This window comes from Pseudopodoces humilis, chromosome 7, assembly GCF_049639895.1.
Source record: "Pseudopodoces humilis isolate 2021_Gansu_Grassland_sample_001 chromosome 7, ASM4963989v1, whole genome shotgun sequence".
Classification (NCBI taxonomy): Eukaryota; Metazoa; Chordata; class Aves; order Passeriformes; family Paridae; genus Pseudopodoces; species Pseudopodoces humilis.
The window spans coordinates 13585801-13600394 of NC_142206.1; the positions used below are offsets into that span (position 1 = coordinate 13585801).

Here is a 14594-nt window from a genome sequence, read left to right on the forward strand (position 1 = left end):
TGTTTGTATTCCAGAATAGCCTCAGAGATTGGAGAAGACATGTTTCATCTTAGAAACTCGGTGTCCCTTGTTCTGAGACTAATGACATTTCTCTGTTGCTTAAAAGAATTCAGCAAATATAACACTGAATCCCAGCATGACAGGATTTTCAGAATTCCTTTCTTATCATTTATTAGTGTTAATGGAATTATATAAAGCTCATGAGTCACACATCCTCAGACTTATCTGTAATATCTGCAGGAAGATAAGCAAAACCTTTACATAATCATTCTGCTACTGAGAGAATCCACATTTTTGTTAGCATTCAGCTCACTCAATTTTTAAGTGATCCCATAGGTAGATGTATGCCATTTAATGCTTAGGATGCCTTTGTTTGGTAAGGTACGTCTTCTCTGCAAAAACAGAGCATTTTAAACAAGGGAGCAATAAACTAAGGGAGAAAAAAAATTTTAAAAGCCTATCACTAAAATATCAGCACCACATCATTATTTAAAATGTAAACAAAAACAAAATTAACAAACCGTTAGTCAGACACATAAACATTAGTTCATTTCAGCTGAAAACCACTTGAACTTAACAATAAGCCACAACTAAGACACAATTATGATAGCTGATTTGAACAGTCTTATTTTTTACACCTTTTTTCCCAAAGACAAACCCTTGTTTGTCCCACAAGGGAGATATAGCCGTGAAGTTAAAATTTCACACTTGTTCTTTATTGAGATATAAGTCCTTAAGTAATAAATAATATTATTTATATAATAGCATAGAAGCACTAAAAACAACTTAACTTTTTTAAAAAATTGACAAGTACCGTTTCACTGGTATTAGATTACCACAATTCTTATTAAGTTATACAGACTAAAAATGCTGCTAGATACTGCTAAAAAATTGAGTTTTTAATTTATAAAGTAATGTTATTTTCAGGTGTTTTTGGTTTGTTTTTTTTTGTAATTTTACTCCTCTTATTAGAAATAATTTTTAAATGCTGAAATTTCAATTAATCCATTACTACAGTTTGTATATAATAGTCTACGTTTGAACACATTAAATGAGTTTAAAGATACAACTATACGATTCTCTCAGATTATTGTTTCTGCTCTTTTATCATTTGTTAAACAAGAACCACAGAAGCTGTAGAAAGCAAATGTAACAACTGTGCCATTCTGGTTGGTTTTGCATACTCAAGCAGAGCAGTAATGGAAACATCAAATAAAAACATCAATATCCTAGTGCTATTCTGTATAAACAGCTGTTGAAAATAATTATATTCTACACATAACATAATATTTCCTACCATATATCATATGATAATCATAGTTTGAGTTGGGATTGGACACTAACTTTAGCTCTTTGACAAAAAAAAACAAAACCAAAACACAATAGTTTTAAATGTCTCCAGAGAGGGAGATTCCCTGGGCAGCCTGTTTCAGTACTCTGCCACCCTCCGTGTAAGTAAAGTTTTGCTCATGTTGAAGGGGAACTTCTTGTTTATGGCCATTACTCCTCGTCCTGCACCACCGTGAAGAGTCTGGCATCACCTTCTTGGCAACCGCCTTTGGGATATTTGTATGCATCAATAAATATGGGGGAAGTGAGCGAATTTGTGCTTTGTATACTTGTGGGGTTGATGGAACAACAGCGGCGGCAAGCAGCCAGATGCACTGAGGGGTTAATGGGAACCCGGAGCTCCGCACACAGGGCTCCACGCGGGGAACACGACCTGCACGATCGGCGGACACTGAACCGAGCCGAGCAGCGGGCAGGGTCGCCGCTCCGCCGTCCCCACTCCCGAGCGCCGAGAGCAGCGGAAAGCGCTGGGAAACACCGGGGACTGCCCGGAAGTGCCGGCACCCGTCCCCCGGCCGCGCCACCGCCCCCCCCGGGGGGGAGGCCGGCCCCGCCCGGCCGTCACGGCCGTGGCGCCGCGGAGGCCCCTGGGACACGCAGTCCCCGCCCGCACAGCGCCTCGCCACCGCTTCCCGCCCAGAACTACCGATCCCGGCGCGCCCCGCGCCCGCCCCCGAGGGAGCGGCTCCGGCAGGAAGGCGGCGGCGCGGCCCGGTCACCCAGCCGCGGCCCTGAGCTCAGGCAGGGAGGCCCAGAGCCACCACGGCCTCAAGCGAGCGGCGTCCCCCGATGTAACCGGGCGCGGGGCGGCGGCGCGGTGGGAGGGGGTTGGCGACGCGGGGGGCGGCGGCAGGGCCGCGGCTCGGCGGCCGAGCCCCCGGCGGAACGCGGGCAGGCCGCGGCCGCCCGAGCGGGCTGCGGCGGGGAGGACGGGCCTCTCGGGGCGGGCGGGGGCAGTGAGCGTGTGCTCCCGCAGGGCTCCAGCAGCTGGGAGGCAGCGGACCTCGGCAACGAGGAGCGGAAGCAGAAGTTCCTGCGGCTGATGGGCGCCGCGAAGGTGAGGCCACCCCGCTGCCCATCGCCCCCACCCGGGGCGGGCAGGGGGACCGGGGTGCTCCCAGCAGGGCGCGGGGTTCTGCGGGCCATGGGCTGCAGGTCGGTCTGAGCGAAGCGACACCAACCCAGAGCTGCCGGGCTTTGGGGCTCTCCTTCCAGGAGGATTTGGGTTTCACCGCTGTTGTGTCAGCGGCCGTGATACACAAAACGTCGCTCGGAAGTTGTCGGGTCCCTACGCCGCAGCTTCATCCCCACCCCACGCCTTTAATGCCTTCAGACCAGTTCGTAAAATTATTTGTTGGCGCTTCTGAGAGAGACCTTTTTACAAACTAACAAACCTTCGTACAAGGTCTGTAAATTTATCTGGCACTGGAAAAAAAAATTCAGAGTAGTAGCTGATAGGCTAAACCACTGAAGTGGTAAACCTAGGGGACATTTTTAAAAAGAAAATAGGCTAAAACTAAATTTCTATTACACTTGCTGCAAAAACTATTGCAAAGCTGGTTAAATGTAATAATGCTTTTTTAATGTATAAAATGCTGGTTTAGTACTGCACTTCTACTTACTTTCAAGAAAACAGTTTGACTTGTAGTAACTTATTTTGCTTGAATACAGTGATTTTGTAAGCTAAAATAGCTAACCATATTAAAGAGGTGAAAGTTAGGACTTTGTAGTGGATAGGGATCCAATGCCCATTAAAGCATCCCACCACCACTAATCTTAATGTCTGCTTGAGTACTTAATGCTGCTTGCTGTGTAATGCTGGTTCTTGCCTAGTGGGACACATTTGCTAATGAGCAACTACTGAAGCAAGTAAATTAATCATCACTGTGAAGGTCTTACCTGACACTGTGACCAGTCTAAAAGTGGGATCATCATAAGATGCATGGCCTGAACTGTTGCAGAGTGTCAGAGAAAGGGTAAAATGATCAGAACCTGAATACACATCTGCCTAGTATCGTGTAGTATAATTTTTGTATCAGTGGTGAGAAACAGAGTGAAGTAGAACCACCTCTGGGGTCTAGGAAGAGCAAAGAGTGTGTAGTTGTTGGGATTTCTTTTTCAGAAAATTCAGCAGAAGAAAGATGAAACAAGTTCACCTAGAGGCAGCAGCTGTTAGCTAGTAAAACTTTCAGGCCTAGAGCTGGGTGGAAGGGTTTGACAGCAAACCTTTCCCATTCAAGATGTCCAGGGTGTTGGCAGAGCTGTCAGTGCACCCTAAAGCTCCAAAAACTGCCTTTTCTTTTAGAAAGAACATACTGGCCGCCTTGTTATCGGAGACCACAGATCAACCTCTCACTTCAGGACAGGTCAGTTTATCCAACAGCTGATACAAAGTTGGAAATCTAACCCTTATTTAGGAACATTCCAGTGGTCTGAGCTTGGTAGATATGGCAGGGAGAGATTTCAGGTTTCATGGCTGGAGCTGAAGATGGGTCAGGCTGTGGAGTTGTAGAAATTCCTTGTATCTGTTGAACCACTGACAAATGGTTTCTCTGACTGCACTCACTTGCCTCTTAAAGTCCAGTATATGCCAGGATATCCAAACTAAATTGTACATAGAAAAGAATAGGGGTTGATTTTTCCCTGACCTGGTTACCTATTGAATAGAAAGATCTCTGCCCTAAAGCAATGAGGTAAAAGCTGAAAAGGTCTGCAAGGTCATTTTAGCAATCAGCAATAATAGGATGTCATGTAGGACCATGGTAACTCCTTACCATGCTTTCTTATGAAGTCGAAGTACATGGCACCAAGCTGGGTTGGACTGCAGTGCTTGAGAGAGGCCTTGCTAAAGCCTTGTGGCATGATAGCTGTCACCATTCCAGAAAACTTTCCCTGATGTGCTCCACTGATCATTTTTCATGTTATGAAAAATTGTCTTTGGACCAAACTAAGCCTGAGGATTGATCCCAGGTGCTGCTGCTGTTAGCTTACAGAGACTGAGAATCACTCCTTCATACCTGAATTTCTAGAAAGGAAGTGATGCTTTTCCTTGAAGTCATAAAGAATCAGTACTCGTTTGTTAACAAACAGTTAGCAAAAAGTTAAAATGCTGGAGTTTTAACACTTCTTCATCCAACATGCAGTTCTTGTCCTTTTATAATAACATAAAGCTCTAACTTCCAGATGAGGAAATGTGGATTTGCAATACAACCTTTCAGCTTCACAGAGATACAAATTAAAAGATAGTGTTGTAGGCCTCCTAGGCAGAATTAGAGATTGCTACCTTTTCCAAGAACATAGGATCTTTAACCGTTTTAGACCACTTACTCAAGTAAATAAAGCAGCTGTAGAAGTAGCTCATGAAAATTAGTTTTTCTGCTAATTTCTAAGGATGGAAAAATGCAGAGCTGTAGTAACTGTTCCTTGTAATTCAGGATACATGAAACAGTTTCAGATACAGCTCCATAAACAAGAGTGGTGCTATTGTCCCAAGGCATGATGCTATATTTGAGGGATGATTTAATCAAAGTAATCCTGTGTTATGTAGTGAAGGTCACAGAATTTCTCCTTGCTGGGGCATGTTGCAGTATTGGCTGGAAGCACAGAGAACTCACACTGATTACATTTACCTTGTTCTGTAGAACATAACACTGCAACTCTGGAATGCATCAGGTCTCAGGAATTTCCCAGCCCTCTTTGTATCAAAGCTATCCTGCTTGCACACTTGGTACTGTTGCTTTAGTCTGATGGTTTGTACCCAGTAATACTGGATCCTAGTTTAGAATGGTTACATTTAAACATCTTGCCTTTGAAAATATGACTTCCTGTAATTTGGTGTCTTTGTTAATTTGAATGAACCATAACTAAAGTACCCTGGACAATGCAGGGGAAGAAGACAAGAAAATGAATGAGGAGTTGGAGTCTCAGTACCAGCAGAGCATGGACAGCACCATGTCGGGGCGGAATCGGCGCCACTGTGGGCTTGGGTTCAGTGAGGTACTGACTTCATTTCCAGAATGATTTGGCTTTCTCTTCACTAAGACAAGGTGGTACGGGGTTTAAAAATCCAAGCAGACTTCCATGGTTTGGGTTGAAGAACAGACTTACTGCAGGCACTTGACTGCTGTTTGTGTGCACTGTGGTGGCCATTTAGGTGCTCATAAATGACTGGTAATTCTCATTGTTCTGAGAAGTGATAAGATAGGCCTTAATGCTCCAGAGCAGTCAAAACTGATTAGGGCACAAAGTGACAAATATATTAAATCAGGGTGTTGCTGAGGAATACTTAAGTAGGCAGGATAACCATCTGTGTTGTTGTTAGCAGTATTATTGGATTACTTTGGCATTCCTCATCCTGCAGTTCACTAAGTATCCTTTCAGAGACCAGTCACAAATGTGAAATCTTGATGGTCTAGCCTTTAGTTCCATTGTGTCACATTCTGTGACAAGTATTCCAGTGTCAGTACTGGAATTAATGAACTGATGTGATCTGGAACTGCAGACTCGTTGAATGGTGTCTTTAGGGTTTCTGCTGTAACTAAATAAACCTGTGAAGCCATGAATCCATGCATGTCACAGTTGGCACGGTTAACCACTTCAGAGAATTGCTTTCTGTCTAATAATTTGTGTCTTAAAGGCCTCTGTTTAGCAACATGGCCCATTTTAGTACCGAAAGGAAAGGAGCCATCCCACTGGGAAATTTTAAAGGCTGCAGTGGAGTTGCCAGGAAATAATATTTTATCTCTCTCATAATCTGAATTTACAGTTTCAGGAAGATGAACAAGAAGAGGAGGCAGCTGGACACTCCTCTGATGAGAGTTCAGAGGATTCTGAAAGTGGCTCTGATTCAGAGCAAGAGGAGTCTGCAGAGGAGCTGCAAGCTACTGAAAAACATGATGAAGCTGAGGTTCCAGAAAACAAAAAAGAAGCAAAAAGCAACTATAAAATGATGTTTGTGAAAGCCAGTGGTTCATAACTGCAGATGTAACAGCTTTGTATTTAAAGTACAGTAAGCCTTACTGTTACAGTGCAAAGTGGAGGACTGCTACAGCACAAATCTTTGTATTTTGATTTTAAAAAGACCCTGTTAGATGACAAAAAGTAGTGTTTGCTTTCTGTTGCCATGGATAACATTTTTATGGGCGCAGTGATATTACTGGTTTTTGTAAAGTGTATAAAATCCTGGATGGAGAAATAAATTTGTTTTGTTCCTGCCCAATCTTTACAATGTTATCTGAACTATCCCTTCCCTTATCCCATGCCAGATAAGGAAGCTTCATGTTAGTGGTTTATTCAGTTAGTACCCCAGTCTTGAATTTTTAACTATTAAGATTACATGTGAATTAAGTGTTGTTGCATTAGTTGTAAAATACCAATATCAGCATTATTCTGTGATGTACTAGAGCTTTAAACAATGATTTTGTCTATAGATGCTAATGTTGGCAGGGCTGAGGAGAAACTGCTCACTTTTGTGACAGCATTGATTACTGTATCATCTGAAGTCCTACATCAGTTGCATAGAGAATATGTTTTAGAAAAGCATAATACAACAGAAGGCTCTAATCGCTTCTTTGGCTTTCTAACGAGGGGAAGGAGCTGTAGTTGTTTCTACCTTTCAGTAGAAAAGAGTGATTTTTTTGAATTACTGGTTCCTGGCTAGAGCACTGAGCTGTTATTAAAAATAACACCTCCCAAAGAAACCAGTTTACTTTGAAAGAGAAAGTATACTTTGATAATGAAAACGATATACAAATCATTTTAGCTTTTTTAAAATATAGAATAAAGAGTTAAGTATACAAGCCCTTCTTCCTTTTCTCCCTGTACATGCATCACTTGGAGGTCTGAGTCAATTAGCACAAGGCTGTACCTGTCAAGTCAAGCTGATATGCCTAGAAAGCCAGGAGTTCAGCAACTCCTTCCAGCAAGAATTGAACACATGCATTCCTCTGCAAAGTCATTGCATTCACGTAATGAATAAAATATCAGCTTTTTAGACTTTTTTTCCTTTTAGTATGTCAGACAGATCACCTGCCTCTCCTGGCTGGGAGGACAGGACATCTGCCCTGTACCTCTAGTACCGCCACTGCAGTGTTCCGGGGACACTCCGGATGCTCCTGGACACTCCATTTCTGTGTACAATTCCTGATGTGCTGACAACATTTCCAAGCCAGTCAGCTGAAGGAAAGCAGCAGTTTGTACTATCATTGCGTAGTTGAATGTAAACATTGCAGCATCAGCTATTGGGGGAGGACTTGGAATAAGTATGGAGAAAAATAAAAGTAATATTGTAAATAGAAACTGAGTGTAGATTTTGATTACCGTGTTTTACTACATAGGCATCTAATACAAGCTTTTCCACTCACTCCATTTTAAGAACAATGTTACAGCAGTCACTAACAGTCACTCATTTGTACCTGATTTGCATAGATTTCTTTCTTTTCCCAATACCGCAAGCTTCTAATACATACATAGAGAAAAAATTGAGGTTGCTTGTGCATTGACATCACCATGACTTGGGAAAGCTGCTCTATCTGCAGGAAAGAGAGTGAGATGCCTCCCTAAAAGATCAAATGATTACTTTCCTAATAGACCCATTCCAGGTTTTCCTGGGTAGACACTCAAGCTAAACTGGAACCAGCACTTGACTGTTAAAATCCTTTATCTGTGGCTGCCACTCACCTCTCTGCCTTCCCTGTCCTAGCACCACTGCTGTCTGAGCTCTCTCACCAGCATGCAGAGATTCACACTGGGATCTGGAAAGACCCAGGAAAAGCAGATCCTGCTGGCCAGCCCTGCACAGCTCTCTACTGACAAAGACAATGAGGGGCTTTTCTACTCAGCCTCTTGCCTCCCTGATTAGTTTCAGTTATAAATAAATGGAACACACAAAGATAAAAAAACTCTGAAATTAAACTATTCAAAACTCTGACAAGGAAAAAAAATCAACAGAACTTCCATTCCCCAAAAGTAGAAGACCAAATATGAACATCTGATGAGGTTTGGTGTAACATCTGTGATGCTGACCTAAGACTCACCTGCTCAAAATAGGAAGAGTTCTACAGTTCACAGTCTTGTCTGTTTCTGTCTAAAATTTATAAACATTCCAAGAACTTGCAGACTGATCTATGAAGCAGCATCAGCTTCTCCCTATGTACCATGAAAGGCTGATATAACTCAGATTGTTTAGTGAATGTTTCAATTCAGGAGTCAGTTTTAGTAACATTTGTTACAACAGTATCAGCAGTAGTGGTATGGATAGGAATAGGATGGTCTCAGCTCACTGGAGACAGGGAACAGGAAAAATCAAAGTCCATGTCTCCAGTTGTCTGCCAGTTGACTCCAGTCAGTCTTTTGTTTTTTCAGGTTGTATGGAAGGAGCTCCCAGAGATGACAGCAGAACACACCATAACACTAACTAATAAGAAGGGCAACTGCATTTGTCTATTAAAACAAGACTTGTCCACTGGAATTCCTCAAAGACCAGTTAATTTCCATCTCAATAGAAAGGCAGAAGTCTGCCTGCTATCCTACACCTCAGGGAAGGACTGAAGTTAGGCCACAGAGGGTTGTCACAGAACGACCATCACATCACGTAAGTTTTCACCTGTTTCTAAACCACACTGAAAATCTGCTTACACAAAGAGTAATACAGTGCATTCTCAGCACTTTGCTTTGGAAGCCTGAAAACACCCAAATGAGGTCAAATGTACTGGTGTGCCTGTTCCCCTTCCATTTGCCCTGAAACCAGGAACCCTCTGGGTGAGCTCCATCACAGCCCCAGTGCCCACAGGTCTGGCAGTCACCACAGAGGGTACTTCTAAGCCAGGTAAAAAGGGATTCTCAACATCCTACAGGAATTTTCCGAGGCTAAGGAAACCAGATCTGTAAGTTGCCCTGCAGTTTCTTGCAACTGCTTTGCAATTTACTCTCCCTTTCTTCCTGAAGAGGAGGCTGACAACTTGATTCCTGAAAGCACAATTTATAGGCCAGCTTCAAAGCTATAGGTCCCTCTAAGGCTCTGGTTGGGGAATTCACATCAAAGACAACGTGCACATGTTGTTCTGATGCCAGAGAGGACGGTTGGTAGAAATCCCCGTGGATTTGCTACAGTCCCCAGTACAGGGATTAAATTATGCACTGAAGCTGCCTCTGTAAACTGCAGGAGACAAAGAGAATAAGTGGCAGTGCAATGTCTCATAATCAAAGCCTGGCACGGCTCTTTGCATCCGTCTCTTGGAAGCTGTCAGGGGACTAAGAGAAGGGACATGTGTCAAGGTTCCCTCAACTGAAGGGACATAGCAGAAGTTGGTTTTGTTTGCTTTTAAGCCTGTCACCTCTGCACTTTTCCTGAGAAAAGTATCTTAGTGCAAGAGGTGTACAGCATCATGGTGGGAGGTGAGTTTCCTTAGTTTTTGCACAGCACTAAAGAAGCGTAGTACTTGGTGATTTAACCCAAGTTGAGTTAATTTTGATGTGCAGGTGCAGAGGGAGCTCACACATAAGAGTTTGTGCTTATCTATCCAAACCCAGTACCATTTATGGTGGCCATATGAGGGTCTAGTGGAGAAAAATAAAAAAGGAAGACTGAAAGGAACTTTAGATGCTGTCTAGGAATACAGCACAGCAACTGCCAACAGGAAAGACAATTGTCCTGCTACCAAAATACTACCCTAAAGTCATCATCGATTCTCCTTCATTGACTACTATCAACATCCCACTCCCTTGTTTAACTCTTTCACAAGGTATTTTTTGTACTAGGACATGAAACATTCTCATTTGCCAGCTATTCCTTCTTACCTTCTCCACTACAATTTAGGCCAAGTCCTTTCATTGAAGTATTTTGCTGCTGTCCAAGTCTAGGTATTTCAGCTCTTTGCACCTTTTTACTACATCTCACTTCCCACCATCAGGCTGTTTTCCACCCTCACCTTCAGCCTCTTACTTACGCCTTGCTTGCAGATAGATCTCTGCCATTATTTTCTACAATCTCACTATTCACCTTTGATTTCTAAATCTCTTCCTTCTTTTAGTGCTTCCTTATGCTACAGCTCCTGCTAAGAGGACTCAAGAAAACATCATTGTCCTTCAAGTTTACATCTGGCAATAATTTCACCAACAGCTGCTCCAAAAATGCTAATTGTTAGTGTTTTCTTTGGAGGATGTTTTCCACTCTCTGTAAGACAACCAGGAGTACTGACAAGTAAATAACAAGTCAACATTGCTCAAATGTGCATATACTTTCTATGTGCACTCACCTTTTACACATCTTCAATACCTTCTGGTTTTATTTACTTTATAATTAGCACTTGAAGTTATTCCATCATCTTCCAGCAATTTCATGGCAGCCTTTATAATTTTACCTCCCTCCTACATTTACCTGTAGTTTAACATTCCAAGCGTGGTTGTTGCACAGGCTACCTCAACAGACTTGTATTAAAAATGCTCTTTAAAATTCCAGAGCTTTGAACTAAAGAAATATCTCAAGAAGTTTTCATGGAAAGTTCATTGCGGTTGGTTCAATTCAGCACCAGTTAGATGCACCTTTTCAAATAATGGAAAAAAAAATGTAAAGGGGTCAGACCCAATCAATACAGTTGTTCAAACAGAATTTCAGGCACTGTGATGTGGGGATTTTTTTGTGCTCTTTCTTTGTACTGCTCCACTATGAAGAAAGGTTGCTTTTGCTAGTAGAGCAATAAAAATCTTAGCCTTTTGAATACAGCCAAATAACCAATGGGAATCTTTACCAGGTGTGGAAAATACAGCAATTTTTTCATGTTTTTCTTGTGCATGGCTTTGTTCTTTTTATAACCACACAGTACACGGGCACACAGACATACAGCACAAGCAAACACTTTAAAATACCCACAGACAGACATAAATCAGAGGGGCAACATCACATCCTGCCTTCTGTAACTTCTAAGTTTTGACACCAAGTAAATCTGGTCTTTCCTTCATAGAACATCCAGCAGTTAATTGCTAAGACACCTGGGAAATAGGTGGTTTCCTAGAGGGGAACAGATGCTGATATAGAATACATACACATATATTTGAAGATCTGGAAGTCAGAGGAATAAATGGTGCGGGAGAAAAATAACAGTGTAAAGTACTAGAACAGGCTGAGAGCTCTCTGCCTTCTCAAAACACCAACCCTCTCTCCAAAGGTGTGGGGTACCCAAGACCACCCTGATGGGCTTTAACAGCTTATTTTTTTTTAAATAGCAGCACACAAGCTTAGTAACATCCTTCAGTAGCTTTTCCTTCCACACCTAAGATATTTTCCAGAAGATACTCTCTCAGTAGTTTCCTGACACTGATAAGAGAGCAGACAAGACAGAGGCAATAGGAGGCAGTTATGTTAATATTTTAATCTGTACATATACCATTTTCCAAACTGTTACATTTTATTTAAATTAATGTTTTCTTGAAAAATATTCATTTACGTTTTCAAAACTTTTTTATAAAGGCAAAAATAAATCATTATTTTGGCAAAAGGTTTTGAAGTTGATACTGGCAGTATTGAGGTAAAATAGATTGCATTAGCTAAATATATACTTTTAAGAATATTTGAGTATAGTGTTAATATAATATGATTTGTCTCAAAGTCTGCAACACAAAGGTCAATTCCAAGGGGCTTTTAGTGACTACTTGAATACAGAGAATAAACAAGTTAGTGGTTTCACAAAATACTGCATAAGTATTTCTCAGTTTTCTCATCCAGAGCTGAACTCAGCTACTAATCATGTAACACTGGGAAGTTTTAGTATGTCTTGCATTCAATGCATACACAGGGATTTTTGAAGTATAGTTGCAGAAATTAATTTAATCTTATTTTCTCCTTATTTTAACCACCTCACCCTTTGCCCTATGCGTAAGTACAGCAAAGAACTTCAAAGTTTGGCAAAGATAAGCACCAAGTGAACATATATATGAAATTAGCAGGTGACATATTCCATTAGTTTTGCTGTTTCCAGGGTAAATACTAGTCAGTATTACATCACATTGTAACATCTATTGAAGAAAAAAATCAGAAGAAAAATATGTATTTACTAGCCAAATTACACATAATAATTTTTTTATTGCTTACTTCACAGATTTTAATTAAAAATCATCTTCTTTCACATCTCAACTTTCAAAAAAATAAAATTTGTTAGCTGTTTGTTATAGAGGGGGCAGCACTACTGTCATGTACTGTGGATTGATACCAGCAAGTTAATCATCTGGGATAAAAAAAAAAAAAAAAAGGGAGATAAAACTGGCTTTTGTTATGGCTTTTTTGGGAAATTTCAGCTATACAGCGGTTACTAATATTTAGAAATTCAAGCTAACAGTTCTTGCAATGGTTTATTTAATGGGCAAAAGGGTGGTGATTAACTCTACAAATATATTCAATCTGAAATACCCTTTCACCAAACCTGTCACCCATGTTAGCTCTACCCATACCCTATGAATGTTCCTTCTAGGTTTGTTCGAATTTGAAGGGTTCTTTTCATAAAACTTTACAGTTTACATCTGAGCCTGAGGGGGAAGTAACAGCATCTTTTAGTATCCATGCAAGAAGTGTCTTTTAAAATTAATTCAGCCCTTGATTTAAAAAAAAAAATCTAAAAGACATTGTTCTAAAAATACATTGTCAGTATTTTACAGTTTATTAAAAGTGCCGTTTATTCATATAAAAAGTGTGAACTAAACTGAAGTAAATAAAAAATGATCTGCAGTTCTCTTCATTTTTATAGAAAATCCCCCTATCATTCTCTGAATGTCTTTCCAGAAGGTGTCATCAGCCAACAAGTATCTCCATAGAAGCCTGGAAAAGAATCTCCTCTGTCTTCCATGTGGTGTCGCAAAGTGGGATTTGCCTCGAGTCTCACATCAGTGTTCACTTACTGCTTTGGCTGGCATGAAGGAAAATAAAACATGGTTAAATATTGAAGGGAGTCAACCAATGCCAAGCAGTAAGAAATTGCTGCAAACATTTTTTTTAAGCCCTTTGCAGTTTGACAAAAGGAAAAATTCATACAGACATGTTAAGCGAACAATTATCTCATGATGCCACTGATGCTCAAGCTCCTGTGTTCTCGGCACATCACAACTACTTTCTTTTTCTGAAGAAAACATAAATTTATATAAATATGTATCTGCAACTGTCTATGTGTATATATTTGTACAGACATGTGCTAGACATTTTTTTAAGTCAGTTTGGAATCACAGAATGGTTGGGGTAGGAAGGGACCTCTGAAGGTCAGCCCAGCCCTCTGCTCGAGTCTCTGGCACTGTACAATTATTTGAGTTACTCAAGCAACCCTCTTTACTGCTTTATCTCTGCTTCATCTTATCTTCTTGTTCAATTTCAGGCAATGAAATTAAGCCAAAGGAAATCTCAAAGGTAAAAATAATATAAAAGGAAAATATGGATGCATAGCAAGTGTCTTAACTAGGGGCACACTTAGCAGTTGCATACAATATTTACAGCTTTTCTTACTTCCACTTTCAAACAGGGAAAACTCAGCAAATCCTACTGAGAAGAGATACAAATACACGTTTCTTTGTAAGGACAACAAAATTGAAGTAGCAAAATCACCCAACCAGAGACAAGAGCAATCTTCTGTTAACATGATCCAATGAAAGGCATGATCAAAGTCAAAGACAACATTGCAGAATTAAAGGGCCAAATTTTCAGCTCACCTTAGCTAAGACTCTGATGCCAGCTCATGTGTAGGATACCAGCCCACAAAGGAAGCCCCTGCTTGTACAAGGGCACACTTTGGATTCTCTCTTTGTATGCCCTAAGCAGCCACAAGGCTGCTGAAAACCTGGCCCCCTATTACCCAGAGCACAGATGTCTCCTCCCTTCACCACAGCAGTACTCAGGAAGCATCTCACCTGCACAGCAACAGCACTGAAGACTTCATCAGCCCACGTGTTAGCTCATTAGAAGCAATATTTACAAGAATAAAAGGTTTCTGGAAAAGTAGCTGCATGCTTTCATTCAGATGTAATTTTGGTTTAGTAAAGAAGTTAAAATTTAGCAAGCCACAGCACAGGCACGATGGCAAATCAGACATGCCGAAAGCAGTTAGTTCTTACTTGGAAGGTGTTTAAACAAATGTGTAGTGAAATCCATTGCTTAAGGGGGAGTGAGGTGGCTGTGGTACAGAAGGTGAGGGTGCTTTGGGTGGATAGGTCAACTGCTGAGCTAGAAGGGATCACACACAGGAATTAGGCTGAACAATCAAACATTCACA

At 41.2% G+C, this 14594-nt stretch overlaps 2 protein-coding genes across 6 annotated transcripts in view; one reads left to right on the plus strand and one right to left on the minus strand.

Moving 5' to 3' along the window:
- Positions 1-1585: 1585 nt before the first annotated feature.
- On the plus strand, positions 1586-7647 carry C7H11orf58 (chromosome 7 C11orf58 homolog). The gene is made up of 6 exons (XM_005522299.2): positions 1586-1893; positions 1991-2141; positions 2327-2407; positions 3656-3716; positions 5237-5346; positions 6116-7647. Exons 1-6 carry the CDS (start codon positions 1586-1588, stop codon positions 6323-6325), a joined length of 921 nt encoding a protein of 306 aa, XP_005522356.2. The 3' UTR covers positions 6326-7647.
- Positions 7648-11692: 4045 nt separating this feature from the next.
- PLEKHA7 (pleckstrin homology domain containing A7) overlaps positions 11693-14594 on the minus strand; it is a 145656-nt gene continuing 142754 nt past the window's right edge. For 3 of the 5 annotated variants that reach the window (XM_014252126.2, XM_088057539.1, XM_088057533.1), the window contains 2 exons: positions 14437-14545; positions 11693-13244 (listed from right to left, as the gene is read on the minus strand). In XM_014252126.2, the coding sequence (XP_014107601.1) occupies positions 14448-14545 (98 nt within the window). In that variant the 3' untranslated portion in view covers positions 11693-13244; positions 14437-14447. The remainder of the gene's footprint in view (positions 13245-14436; positions 14546-14594) is intronic. The other 2 variants (XM_014252127.2, XM_088057535.1) reach the window with 1 other exon arrangement.

What these genes read in the sequence shown, in the direction of transcription:
- C7H11orf58 (XM_005522299.2), top strand. Translation starts at nt 1,586, where the DNA reads ATGGGGGAAGTGAGCGAATTTGTGCTTTGTATACTTGTGGGGTTGATG. An exon ending in CCGCCCCCCCCGGGGGGGAG is followed by an intron (nt 1,894 to 1,990) that starts GCCGGCCCCGCC and finishes CTTCCCGCCCAG; the next exon opens with AACTACCGATCCCGGCGCGC. An exon ending in AACCTCTCACTTCAGGACAG is followed by an intron (nt 3,717 to 5,236) that starts GTCAGTTTATCC and finishes TGGACAATGCAG; the next exon opens with GGGAAGAAGACAAGAAAATG.